The sequence below is a fragment of the Dunckerocampus dactyliophorus genome, chromosome 2, assembly GCF_027744805.1.
Source record: "Dunckerocampus dactyliophorus isolate RoL2022-P2 chromosome 2, RoL_Ddac_1.1, whole genome shotgun sequence".
In the NCBI taxonomy this organism is placed as follows: Eukaryota; Metazoa; Chordata; class Actinopteri; order Syngnathiformes; family Syngnathidae; genus Dunckerocampus; species Dunckerocampus dactyliophorus.
The window spans coordinates 15,998,720-16,013,183 of record NC_072820.1 but is presented as its reverse complement, the minus strand read 5'-3'; the positions used below and the strand labels follow the sequence as shown (position 1 = coordinate 16,013,183).

General features: G+C 39.9%; 1 protein-coding gene and 1 long non-coding RNA gene across 4 annotated transcripts in view; one reads left to right on the top strand and one right to left on the bottom strand.

Annotated features, from left to right (window-relative positions):
• Positions 1 to 13,959, bottom strand: part of LOC129176882 (uncharacterized) — a 34,662-nt gene extending 20,703 nt beyond the window's left edge. Inside the window, exon 1 of the long non-coding RNA XR_008569507.1 lies at positions 12,756 to 13,959. This is a non-coding gene — a long non-coding RNA (uncharacterized LOC129176882). The remainder of the gene's footprint in view (positions 1 to 12,755) is intronic.
• tnn (tenascin N) overlaps positions 849 to 14,464 on the top strand; it is a 31,464-nt gene continuing 17,848 nt past the window's right edge. For 2 of the 3 annotated variants that reach the window (XM_054767358.1, XM_054767356.1), the window contains exons 1-5: positions 849 to 1,025; positions 2,906 to 3,014; positions 7,415 to 7,591; positions 7,678 to 7,869; positions 7,935 to 8,309. In XM_054767358.1, coding sequence (XP_054623333.1) covers positions 7,417 to 7,591; positions 7,678 to 7,869; positions 7,935 to 8,309 — 742 coding nt within the window. In that variant the 5' untranslated portion in view covers positions 849 to 1,025; positions 2,906 to 3,014; positions 7,415 to 7,416. The remainder of the gene's footprint in view (positions 1,026 to 2,905; positions 3,015 to 7,414; positions 7,592 to 7,677; positions 7,870 to 7,934; positions 8,310 to 14,464) is intronic. The other variant, XM_054767357.1, reaches the window with a different exon arrangement.

Sequence of the window (14,464 nt, the reverse complement as noted above, 5' to 3'; positions counted from 1 at the left end):
ACTTCAAATAAGCTGCTTCACTGTGTGCAGAAATCAAATACTGTATATGATATGTGAATGTTTATTCTGTCAACATAATGTATGCTTTTTATCATGTATGCATTTATCTGTAGTAACTGAACTGATTTATCTTGAAGCAACTGAGTCAAAATGGGTTACACTACTGGGCTGCAACCACGCAGACCTCCGCCATGGCCATTGAAACAGGAGTTCAGAAAGAGATACTTCCATCCTATCAAAAATAATGTTCAAAATAAAAAACAACGAATTGATGGTAGGCTTGGTTAAAACAACAAGCCAAAATGTAGCACTTTATCTTCATATACCAGAATTGTCATTCTAAAAACAACCCCACTCAACATCCCTCCACCCACACCCCCAACCCACAGAAATGTGAATCCCTCTAAAATATATTTAGACACATACTCCCTGTCAGTTTAAAGTATTACCGACCTTGACACTAGGGGTCTTTGGTAAACTGTGAAGGTGGCACAAGATGCTTTTGTGCTCATAATGACCTTAAATAGAAGCTCTCCCCATTGACTCTTAGTCTAAATGAGGTTTTTCTTGGCTTTCCTTTTTGTATTTATCCAGTCTTATTACCTTTTTCCGCTGAACACATTATTCCCTCCCTTCCTTGTCTGCCACCATAAATAACCTACATATGACAAATATTATGGAAAGGTACAGAAAGTGCTGTCATAATGGAAAGGTGAGCTGTGTGTGTGAATAGAGGCTGATTACCTCAGGGACATAAAGAAAAATACAATAAAAAAAAAACATTAAAAGCTGCTCACAACTGCTCTCCTCCCTTTCTTCCTTCTCCCCTTGTGGGATTCGAAGAGGCAGCAGCAAGGGGCCACTCCCAAATAACTGCCCACTGGCCTGAAGGCAATTGGGACGTGTGTTTAACAAGTGAAGTGGGAGAGAGAGAGCGAGAGAAAGTCACCAGTGTTGTGGAGGTCTTTCATTCATTGACCCACAGTCGTCAACAGGTGTCACAAGAAGGATTCCTATCATCAAGGGTAAGACAGTAGTTATTAGAATTTCATTTAGTTATACAATTGCATGCACTTGCTATCTATCCAGCTCTAATGAGCCTGAGTTGTTTTTTTATGATAAAATGTAAAATGTTGTTTATATAATTGATATATTATTTTTTATAATTGATCTATATTTTAAATGAATAAAAACGTGTGACATGTTTTTCAATTGTAATGAAAAATTTATACAGACCTCACAACACAATATGATCCAATACAATCGCTGAATTAACGTTCCTTACAATTCTTTATAATGCTCAGTTTTGACTGACACTCTCAGAAAGGTATTCAATTGGCAATTTATTGTTTTATGTATCGGTATATTTTTGTGGTTGCAATTTGTTGTGATTGTAGAACTACTTTGAATCCTACTGACAGGTGTTCCTAATATTTTACTCCTCTCACGAAGCTACAGGGAATCAAAGTGTGAATGACTCAAAAAGCACATTTTAGTAATTAAAAAATATGAATTAATCTCAGGAAAGTGGAACGCATAGAGTTAAATACGAAAAATCTTACACATTTGAAATTCAACATAATTTTAGGGGTGGAAAATATGCCTCACAAGTCAAACCATCATTCGTGACATGTGTCTCATAAGATTTGTGAGACTTCAGCTCAGCGAGCATCTAAAAGATAAGTTAATTTTGCTTTTTCCTTGGCTTGTTTGACTTTTTTGTGATGCCACCACAAAAGGGTACAAGTGATGACAAAAATGAAGAGTATAGTCATAACCATAAAACCACAAATGTAACTTACTGCGACATAGGAACGAGTCTGGCTGCCCAGTACAACATAAGCACAATCAATTAAATATAAATTATGAACACAGTTGCTGATGTAAAAGGAATGTAGCTGAAAGTTAATGTTAAAATGTGACTTATATGATGGACTTTAATTTCATGAGAAATTAGACTATTATTTATGATATGAATATCCTGTTAATAGCCTCATTGTGTGAAAAAAATCATTTTTTACCTGTCAAAGCTCATTTCCCTTAAGGTGCTAACACATGAAGGTAGAGATATTTCTAGTAACAAAGAGCAGGTTTGATTTGCTGGAGATTGCTGAACCAGTAGATTTACATTTAATGCTACTGTGCATGGCTCAGGGGACCTACAGAAGCCCTGAAAATGACTTCCAGATGTGGGCCGTCAGCCATGCGCAACACTGGAGAGAGGGGAGACAGAGAGACCCACATCCCTGAGTGGGCGGCTTATAAAAAAGACCTTAAGGTTGCTTAATGCGGTGGCTTTCAAGGAAGCCTCGCAGCCACAGCTCAGGAGCTTTTTCTCTCCTGCGTTGAGCTTTTCACCTGGCAGCCCTGTTGCCCTTAGACCAGTGGTGGGCAAACTACGGCCCAGGGGCCTCATGTGGCACGTCAAGCGTTTGAATCCAAAGTATTTAAACCTTTAACATACAAGATGGCAACATGACTTGCAAGTAGTCACAATCAATCTGAGACAACGTTTTGATGATTTAAGTAGCTTTTCACATGCAGCGATCCAGACAACTACCTCACTCATGGTGCCAAACAAACACAAGTCAACAAATATGATGTGACACACAACTTAACCTACCCACGGCACTGTCTGAGAAGTAAAAAAGGAGGTACGTTCACATACTCTTTAATAGTCAATGTTTTATCATTCATAGTTCATATTGTATATCACACATCCTTTATTCATGTACATTCCGGCTGTCTTATTTAGTTAAAAAAAAAGAAGTAAAATTCTATTTTGCTATATGATGTGGTCTGATGTTTATAGTGCTCCTGAAAAAAGGGACACAAGCACATGCTGTACAGACGATTTTATGACACTTTTATGACACTCTGCCTTATAGACGATAAACGCTTTCAGGTTGCTTGCTCTGTCTGCTGGGCTTAAGGCTGACGATTTTGAGCCTCATCATTGGGTTTCCAGTTTACAGCGCCCTTGCTGACTTCGAGCTTTGAAAAAGGAAAGAAAGGTAACCACAGCCATTTCAATGTTTGCAGATGTACATAAAGTGACGCCCGTGCAGCTCACCTTTGTAAACGCACTCTCATTGAGGGTTGAAGAAAGCCGGCAAAACAGCTTTGATGTGATGGATCTCCTGCGCGTACTTAAAAAACGCGTTGTCTGCTTTTGTGTGCTTCACCCGCGGCCCCTCTTCCCATTTACAGTTTGCGCGTTCACAGCTTTTGTGAGAGCATATACACACAAACACACTGACATCTGTCACTGCTTGTCAAGCCTGTGGATCCAGGCACGGTGGCCCCACACAATGCAGTAAATGTTGTCTTTTTGGGATGAGCACACATCACACGCAGACAACATGCATTTCACAGTCCTGTTGAAATAGCTCCTCTTTGACACGGAGAAGGAGTTATTGTCAGGAAAGGAATGTGTAACTTTGTTTAGTGACACGCGAGCCAGATTGAAAGCTATCTGTAGATTTGTACCGTCACTCTCCAGTCCATGCCTCTCTCTGCATCAACTTTTAATTACTTCAGATGTGAGATGGATTAGCCACAACCCATTAAAAAAATCCAGAAAAATCCCATTGGCCAATGACTTCAACAATATGTAATGCCAAAGTTCCTTTGTCAATTGATCTATTCAGTTGACTCAACACAGTCACGTGAATAAATTAGGACACACCATGGTGTCACTCTGACGATTTTGGAGGATATTTTTTCACATGACTGTACAGTACATATTTTTATGTACCTCCCCTCTCTGGAGCCTTTTGTTCTGCTCGAAAGGTCATAGTGGCTATAGGAGGAGCTATAAAAGCGCTTGTTAAAGCGTCTCTTCCTTCCACACATATGGACGCTATGGAGTGCTTGACTATCTTCCACATTCATCATTTTTAGTCAATTATTCAATTGCCTCACTTTCTCTTCGCCATCACATGTTCCCATGAAACAACCATGAAAGTCGACGTGACAACTGCCACACACGTCACAAAAGAGTGATGTCATGGCTTGGATTGCTCAAACAGCCGCCAAACCTTTTCACCAATAGCAATTACACCGGTGGCTACAAGTTACTTGTGTTTGAACTGATTCAGATATGTTTCCACCAAGCAGTACAGTTCAGTTCACCACAGCATGGTTTGGAATGGTGAACCACCTCAGGCTTGTGTTTCCACCGCAGGCAGATGGCAATACAGTAGTTGGGGCCAGCTATGAAAATAATGGGACATCGTAGCAGGACAACAGTATAACACGCCAATGAATACAAAGAGGAATGCGGAATAGTAATGAGGGACAACAATGGACATTTGAACATGCCTAAAGGCTCTGTCCCATACTGCCATTTAAAGATTCCGTCTGCCTCCGTCTAAATATTTATGTCAAACTTGTTGTCATGTTGCATATGGTGAGTCCCGTGGCTGGAGGACGATGAGCTGTTGGCGTGACTAACAGCCATAAAAGTCTAAAATGGCAAGATGCTGCTCGTATACAGTGAAAAGGGCAAAAAAAGCATGCGCGTAATATATGAGAACCGCCAATCGCTATTCAAAGCTGGTCATATGAAATTTTGAACATGTCCAAAGTTTGGGATGGCTAGCGCCTTCAGTCAACATCTAGATATATCTGTAAATCATCTGAAAAACCAATAAAGTAAAAAAAAAAAAGAAAATACACCCTAATTTTTCAGACTGAATTGTTAAACGGTGCAGTGGGACAGAGCCTTCACATACTAGTGTAACAAGAAGTTAACTTCTGTAACCCTATATAAAACTATATAAACTATAAAAAACTAGAATACAAGTACAGTACTCAGCCTTTGATGAGGACATACGGTACCTACAGATGTTGGTGCCAGTTACTACTGTATATCATATTAGACACATTGCAATAAGTTCCATATCTGGTTTTGTGGTTGTCATATTTTATTATTATTATATTATTGCGTTTTGCCATTACTGGTACCCTTTGGTGGAGGCATCACAAAAACAGTCAAAGAAAACTTCTGAGGCTTTGAGGATTTTTTTCAAAATTTTTGGTTGGTTTCCAAATTGTTGGACCCATTTGGAAAAATGTATATCTAATGGAGGTATAAATTTTCCACTTCGGCTCTTGATGTAAGCTGTACACTCCCTCGTACTCGCTAGGACAGGGGTGGGCAAATTACGGCCCAGGGGCCACATCCGGCCCGCCAAGCATTTGAATCCGGCCCGCCAGTTGCTTCCGAAGTATTTAATTTCAACGTTTAACATACAAGCTGGCAACATGATTTGCAAATAGTCAGAGTCAGTCAATCTGAGACAACCTTTTGATGGTTTAAGTAGCTTTTCACATGCAGCGATCCAGACAACTACCTCACCCATAGTGCCAAACAAACACAAGTCAACAAATATATGACACACAACTTAACCTACCCACTGCACTGTCTGCAAAGTAAAAAGGGAGGGACGTTCACATACTCTTTAATAGTCAATGTTTTATCGTTCATAGTTCAGATTCCGGGTGTCTTATTCAGGAAAACAAAAACTGTAAAATCCAATTTTGTTATTTGATGTGGTCTTGATGTTTAAAGTGTTCCTGAAAAAATGGTCACAAGCACATATAGCAGATTGTATGACATAAGCTTAAACTAATGTGCGTGTATCAAATATGTATTCTGGCCACACGGCCAATTTTGTTAACTCAATGCAGTCCCCGAGTCAAAAGGTTTGCCCAACCCTGACTTAGGATCATAGATCCCTACTGAGAATAGCTATTAATCTGATAATAGTTTCATTATCGTGGCAGGGGAAAATCAGCAAGGCTATTGCAGCACATTGAACAAAGCTTACAGTGAGCCCAGTGGGATTTTTTTTGCAGGGGAATCATTTTCTGTTCCATCTGTTTTTGTGGTCTCTGCTCAACAAAGTCTCAGACAGAGATTAGCAAATATTCTTGGTTTATTGGTTCAGATAAGGCACATATATGATAAAAGGGAGTTGGGATTTTTTAATGTTTTAATTTTTGGCTACCTGCAGTTCTGTTTAGTTACACAGTCCAGTTCCACAGCACTGCAAACTACTACCACAATAATAAACACATTATAAAATTACTGAAAGTGTGTCAATAAAAACTGAGCATTGTTATCATCTTTGTGAGGGGCACAATTTTTGACAAAGCTCTTCTATTGGGTCTCATTATCAAGCATCACAGCGAGGCCCAGTATAACTAAGCATTCAGTCATCATATTAAAAGGTTTTGTATGTCACACAAACCCATGGACCACACAAACCCAGAACATTCGCTCATCTTAAGATCTACAAAAGTGCTTTGGAATGATGAAGTGACACAGCTTTTTTGAGAGCCTGTAATTAGCCTCCTTGTGGGAGCCACAGCGGGGATTTGGGTTCAAATGACATCAGTTTGGCTAAACACAATGACATCATTGTGGAGCACTGCAGAAGTGAAGACCTACAATGTATGACTGAGCATAAAGGCAAACGAAATTAAATTAGAAATTAAACAAAAAAAACAGCCACAATGGAAAAAAAGAGCAAAAAAGGTGTAAAAATAGGTGAATAGGTGTTAATGATAATATGCTAAACACAAAGCTACCAGAAAATGTTGTCTTTAAATACATATAAAAAGTATTTCTTTTTCGTTTTTTTAAGCCTTTTTACAAAATAAAATGTATCAAAATAGCCCCCGCATCTTTTTACTTTTTCTTTTCCATATGTAGCCCTGTATGGTAAAAGTGTAGACACCCCTGCTTTAGATACATTCAGATAAATCAGGGGTGTCCAAACTTTTTCCAGCGAGTGCTGCAAATGGAAAAGTCAAAGGATACGGGCGCCATACTGATATTTTTTATTTTGTAAAGTGGCTAAAAAATGTATTTAAAGACAAAACTTTGTGTTGGTTTTGTGTGAGAGGTCACAAAGCGTATTGCTGTTTTTTGGGTGGGGGGTTTCTTTAATTTAATTTCTACAATGTGCCGCTGGCTATTAAGAACAAGATGCAGGCCACTAATGGCCCCCGGGCCGCACTTTGGTCTCCGCTGAGATAAATAACCAGCCTCACTGAACGCAATATAAATAATTGTCAACAGTGATTCTCTCTAATTGTCCTCAGTTGTCTATAAAAGATTTGACTGGACGTGTCTGTGCAGGTCCAGTCGGCCGCGATGACAAACATCTGCAGTTCCGCTGACATACGATACATTTTATATAAGTCCGTGCTAGAGATGTAATCGCTATGAAATAGGACAAACAGATTATTTAATATCCCATTTCTATATGCATTCTTGTCTGATGACAGTTCTAATTTAACAAAGAATTATATAGTTGAGTGGCACTGCAAAAGGTTCATTGGTGACTATCTCCAAACTACGTATAACTCTGAAAAATGAATTTGCTCTCCTCTTACCCTTTAGCCATGACCACTAGAATTTTATGGAGGGCCCTGCTGGCTCTCCTCTGCACGATATACTTCAGCTGCAGCAGCAACGTGGACTCTTTAGCCCCTGAACAAGACGTTACCTTCAGCCATGTCTATAACATCGACATTCCAGGGGGATCCAGTTGTAAACTGCCAAACCAAGATGAAACAGGTGTAAAAAACAAACTTTACACACTAAAACAACTGCCTCTGAACTTCACTTCATTGTATCGAGCGGTATTTGATTATATTTTGTAGGTCTGCAGATGGAGAGAACAAAGATTGGGGAGAATGACATCATCTTCAGACACAATATCAGGCTGCAGTCACCAAAATGTGGCTGTGAGGAATCTGAGAGCTTCAAGTCTCTCTTGTACAGAGTGAACGGCTTGGAGGAGGAAGTCAACTACTTGAAAACCCAATGTTCTCAGGGATGCTGTGGCACTGCAGGTAGGACCCAAAATTAATAGCTGAACTAGCATGACAATCAAACTGCTTACTCTTGACATATTTAGGTGTGGACACAAGCTGCAGTGGTCATGGGGCCTACCAACATGACACATGCAGCTGCTTCTGCTATCCAGGGTGGGAAGGCCCAGACTGCTCAGTGTCCTCCTGTCCGGATGAGTGCAATGACAATGGCCGCTGCGTGGATAGCAAGTGTGTCTGCCATCAGGGCTACACAGGCGACGACTGCGGCGAGCTGATGTGCCCTGACAACTGCAATGACAAGGGCCACTGTGTTGATGGAAAATGCGTGTGCTTCCCACACTTCACCGGCGAGGACTGCAGTATCCAGAAGTGTCCTAATGACTGCAACACTAATGGCCGCTGTGTGGACGGCCAGTGCGTCTGTGACAAGGGCTTTTACGGCGAGGACTGCTCGTTGGGTAAGGTATTTTGTTGGGCTTTTATTGTTATTTTATTGTTTATTGCAATAATAATGGAGCACTTGGTGGTGTGAAAGCAATGCAGCTCTACCTCCTATTGATGACCTTACGTTGTACTTGTTTAGACAACAAACTAGTTGTGACTGAATCAACAGTGCTTCTGATTGCTGCAGCCAAGTAGTGCATTTATCATCATTATCGATTCCACACAATTGTTAGAAATTAAGAATTACTTAAATGACTAATTGGCTATTAGTGGGATTAGAAGTATGTGTAGGTTTTCATGTAAAAAGTAAAAAACGCACATCTAATCCTCAACAGCACATTTTTTTAGGTCATCGGCCACTTTTTTTTGGTTTACTTTCAACTAGAATGCTTTCAGGTCAGACAAACGAAGCTCTGAATTCCAACTCTCAGTGCAACCTACTAGCCATGCAACATGGGGAAACTCAGATTCATGACAAAAACCCCAAACTTTTAATATCTTGGAAAATATATGTAGACTTATTGTACCTGTACAGTGGTGTGATAAAGTGTTTTGCTCCCTTCCTGGTTATTATTATATTATCATTATTATTATTATTATATTATTATTATTATTTTTTTGCATGTTTGTCACACTTAAATGTTTCAGATAATCAAACAAATTTAAATATTAGTCAATGACAACACAACTGAACACAAAATTCTGTTTTTATTATTTTCTTTTTATTATTAAGGGCGAAAAAAAATCCAAACCTGCTTGGCCCTGTATGAAAAAGTTATATTGTCCTCCCTGTAAAGACAAAACTTAACTGTGTTTAATTGAGATCTATCAGTCTGAAAAAGCTTACAAAGCCATTTTTAATGCTTTGGGACTCCAGCGAACCACAGTGACAGCCATTATCTACAAATGGCAAAAACATAGAACTGTGGTGAACCTTCCCAAGGGTGGCCGGCCAACCAAAATTACCCCAAGAGTGCAGCAATGACTCATCCAAGAGGTCACAAAAAACCCCACAACAACATCCAAAAAACTGCAGGCCTCCTTGCCTCAGTTAAGGTCAGTGTTCATGACTCCACCATAAGCAAGACACTGGGCAAAAACGGCCTGCAAGGTTCCAAGACGAAAACCACTACTGAACAAAAAGAACATTAAGGCTTGTCTCAATTTTGCTAGAAAACATCTTGATGGTCCCCAAGACTTTTGGGAAAATACTCTGTTGTTTGACGAGGCAAAAGCTGAACTTTTTGGAAGATATGTGTCCCAACACATCTGGCATAAAAGTAACACTGCATTTCAGAAAAAGAACACCACACCAACAGTAAAATATGGTGGTGGTAGTGTGATGGTCTGGGATTGTTTTGCTATTTCAGGACTTGGAAGACTTGCTGTGATAAATGGAACCATGAATTTTTCTGTCTACCAAAAAATCCTGAAGGAGAATGTCCAGCCATCTGTTTGTGACCTCAAGCTGAAACAAACTTGGGTTCTGCAGCAGGACAATGATCCAAAACACACCAGCAAGTCCACCTCTAAGTGGCCTAGTCAGTCCTGACCTGAATCCTATTGAGATGCTTTGGCATGAACTTAAAAAGGCGCTTCATGCTCAAAAACCTTCCAATGTGGCTGAATTACAACAATTCTGCAAAGATTAGTGGGCCAAAATTCCTCCACAGCTGTAAGAGAGTTATTGCAAATTATTGCAAATGCTTGATTGCAGTTTGCCGCACGGTGGTCTAGTGGTTAGCACGTTGGCCAAAACAGGAACAGCCTGGAGATCGGGAAGACCTGGGTTTGATTCTCCCCTGGGCATTTCTGTGTGGAGTTTGCATGTTCTCCCCGTGTGCGCGTGGGTTTTCTCCAGGCACTCCGGCTTCCTCCCACATTCCCAAAAGCATGCAGGTGAGATTAATTGGAGACTCTAAATAGTCCATAGGTACGAATGTGAGTGTGAATGGTTGTTTGTCTATATGTGCCCTGCGATTGGCTGGCGACCAGTCCAGGGTGTACCCCGCCTGTCGCCCGAAGTCAGCTGGGATAGGCTCCAGCATGCCCCCGCGACCCTAATGAGAATGAAGCGGTATAGAAAATGGATGGATGGATGGATGATTGCAGTTTTTGCTGCTTAGGGTGGCCCAACCAGTTATTAGGTTAAGGGGACAATCACCTTTTCACACAGAGCCATGTAGTTTGGGATTTTTTTCTCCCTTAATAATGTAGGGTTTCATTTAAAAACTGCATTTTGTGTTAGTTGTGTTGTCGTTGACTAATATTTCAACTTGTTTGATGATCTGAAACATTAAAAAAAAAGAAATCAGGAAGGTGCAAATACCTTTTCACACCACTGTATATTATCATAAAAATAAATCGGTTTTGGGTATTGCACATCCACCATGTCTTTAAAGACTATGTTGATACAGATGATGTAAATGATGTAAAGTATATTTTCATGTTAATGGAAAATAGTGTCATTAAAATATGCTGCTTTTCTACTACATTCCCGTGCTGTTTCAGGTTATGCTTGGAACGAAAGTACCGGTACAGTATCTTAAATTTTGATTTCCATGCCTTTCTGTGCTGATCCTACCCCAAAGGAGACCACCTTCAATTTTCAGTTATGTTTGACAACCACACCATAACCCGAAGAAGTAGGAAATGTTGCTGTGGGTGTAACTAAAATAGTCATGTTCCGTACGTTGAGAAACAATCACACCTTTATGTTTAGGTGTCGTGATATTTTAGGTATGTATTTTATGTCGCTGTGTAGTTTTACCACCCACCATGCACCAGAGTGGCCTACATAGTCGTGGGTGATTCCAAATATCTGCCAACATGCTAAAATGGTCAAACAAAAGCAAATCCAAACATGATCTCATCACATGTTTACTCATTGTTAAATACCTACATCTTTGCTATGCAAAGAATCCACCCAACAGTTCATTTATGGGCTATCCACACGGAAACGTTTTCAGGTCTAAATGGCAAAGTATTGATCGTTTCTGCCTCTCATCCACACCGAAACGGTGTTCTGGGTGCCCTGAAGCAGTATTTTTTTAAAATGGCTTTCACCGTGGGAAAATCTGAAAACACCGGCTTGCCGTTTTCGTGTAGTCAGCCGACACGAAAACGATGATGTCACCGACCTACTGCCACCGCGTCGCCGTCACGTGACCAGATGTGAGCTTTGACGACAAGCCAACATAATATCTAAATATTTCGACTGGCTCACACCCGTCGACATTCTCCTGATATTTTGTTGTCTTATACTCCATAATGACAGAATATCAAATAAATTACAATATTAGCCAATGACAACACAACTGAACACAAAAATGCAGTTTTGAAATGAAACTTTTTATTATTAAGTGAGAAAAAAAATCAAAACCAACAGTGATTGCCCCCTAAACCGTATAACTGGTTGGGCCACCCTAAGCAGCAACAACTGCAATCAATGAGTCTCTGAGAGCGCTGTGGAGGAATTTTGGCCAACTCACCTTTGCAAAATTGTTGTAATTCAGCCACATTGGGTTTTTGAGCATGAAGCACCTTTTTAAGGTCAAGCCACAGCATCTCAATAGGATTCGATGCCAGTGTGTTTGAACACTCCCTAGTCAAACCTATTGGTGTTCAACTTCTCTTTCATCTTTCCATACACCCTTTGCCTAGCTGTCCGCTAGCTAGCTAGCTAGCTAGAATTAGCTGCCTAGCTTCTCATCTTCGGGCTCTAAATGTGACTTTTTACGACCGTGACATTTTGTTTTTAAAACAAACAAGCAACGTGGTTTTCTCCCGCCGGGAAGTGGATATTACATTCATCCGGTATGTACTAACTTTTTCAAGTGTCTATTGTTGTAATACTATATGTCTTACATTATCCTACAAACACTACTGTGTGTTGTAATGAATATTACCTATTTGCCAGGGGCCCTTGGAATTAGCATTTTTCAGTGTCATCGCCGTTGAAAAATGTACAGTTAATCCATGTGGTCGGTATTGGCCGATTTCACTCATGGATGGTCAGTTGACAAGTGCTACATACTGTAAATACAGTATGAATAAAAACTTAATTAATCCTGTGACAAAAATGATTCAACTCACTTCTAACCAGTATAGTCTTTCCATTTTAATGTAATGTAAATTTTGATGCTATTCAGAAAAGTTATTTGAGGGTATGCGTATCAAGTAGCAGCAAGTTGCAATTAGCTACTAAAGCGCTAAAGCTGATGAAAATTATTCTCAACTTTGTTTATGTCAACTGTATCGTGCAGATATTTTCCTTGAGCAAAATTCTCATATTTCTGCTCCGCAAAGCTTTATTTATTTAAATCTATCTATTCATCTACTATTAATCCACCACAGAGGTTGCCTCATTCATGGAAAGCCTTACTCTCGAGCGCTGCTGACTGGCTGTCTGTTGTATCTTGGCAGCTGTTATGCTACAGTACACCACCATCGTTCCATACCTTCTTCTTTCTCATCCTCTTCTCTGACGTCAGTTGTTCCATCACCTCCAATGAAGAATTGTGCATGTTGATTAGTGTGTCAGCCACTGAGGACTGAAGTACCTTCCCCATTTGTAACTGAGTTCCAGTTAGAGCATGAAAAAAAGGAGAGAAACTGTTGTTAAAATGTGTTAAAACCAAACAGTCAACAGTGTCATTTAGGACTTAAGTGTTTTATTTGAATATACTGTAAATAGGACGTTAACGTGGCCAAAAATGGATAATGAATTAGCTTCACTGGCAAGTTAGTGAGGTATAGCATTAGCTCTGTTAGCATCACAACTATCATAAAGCACAGTCACTGTTAAAGTTCTTTCAAACAGAACAGACATCAGAATAAGAACCCAATTTCTAAAAACATGATCTTGTTAGTTACTAGTGATAGGTCCAGGAACATCAACACGTTTGCACGTGTCAAGCTCAAAGAGCGAAACCCAGTGTCAGTGCGCGTAACGCTTTAAGGAAAAGTCACGTGACCGATACAGTTGCTGTTTAGCCTGTCTGTGAGGCGCCAAACTGTGTTTATAAGGAAGCGAGTCTGACTTCTGATCATCAGGGTGTCGTGATGGAAACTTCGTCTCTTTTTAGAGAGCCGGTTATTTTGGCTCGGCTCACTAAAAAGAGTCGTCTCTTTCGGCTCCCAAGTGGCTCCTCAGATTTTTGTTGTCTTATATTAATTTATTACCAAATGTGTATTGTGTAAAATGAATTACTAATGTAAAAATACATTATATCAAATGTTTATTGTGTTTATAATGTTTATAAATAAATCAATTTCAATAGACAAATTAGGTCAAAATAGGTCAAATCACTTCATGCAAATTTCTCCCGAACAAATCGGCTCTAAGAGCACCACAGCGTGTTTAACCCTGCCCCTCCCCGTGCTTAGTGAGGACACAGACACGCCGCCACACATGTTGACCATTACATGTTGGCAGTTACAGCCGATTCGTTCGCGACCGATACACCACTATCGGGGCGCAACGTCTCAGCAATAAGAACAAACTCTTTTGAAGCACAATTCTTCCACTGAATCCAGTGTGACATGGAAACTGAAAGAAAAGAAAGAATTTCACTTTGTTGACCCATTTTGAGCTTACATATCGGCAAATAAGCCATTTGGTTTTATTTCCTTATTTCATCCCGTTCCTTTGAAACAGTTCATCTCCTCTTGAGCTGGCAGAATTCATCTACATTTCAGTGACACTTAGTTGAAAATATGTTTTATTTTCTAAAGGTTAAATGTCGTATTTCTTTTACAGAAGAAAAGCACGTCTTTAAAGACGATAGGCGACGTCACACCTAATTTAAATGAAGTAATTTCTGTTACTGTATATACACTGCTCAAAAAAATTAAAGGAACACTTCGAAAACACATCAGATCTAACATCAGATCCCCCAGGACACCATCCGTAGTCTCATTAGGAGCATGCCCCGACGTTGTCAGGCATGCGTACAAGCACGTGGAGGCCACACAAACTACTGACAATCATTTTGAGTTGCTACAATGACATTTTAGCAAAATGGACCAGTGTGCTGCATCATTTTTTCACTTTCATTTTTGGGGTGTCTTTGATTTCCCCCCTCTATAGGGTGACCATTTTCATTTCTATCAAATTATGTGGCATCATTTTGTTACTAATACATCACCCACTTATTATCAGGAAAGA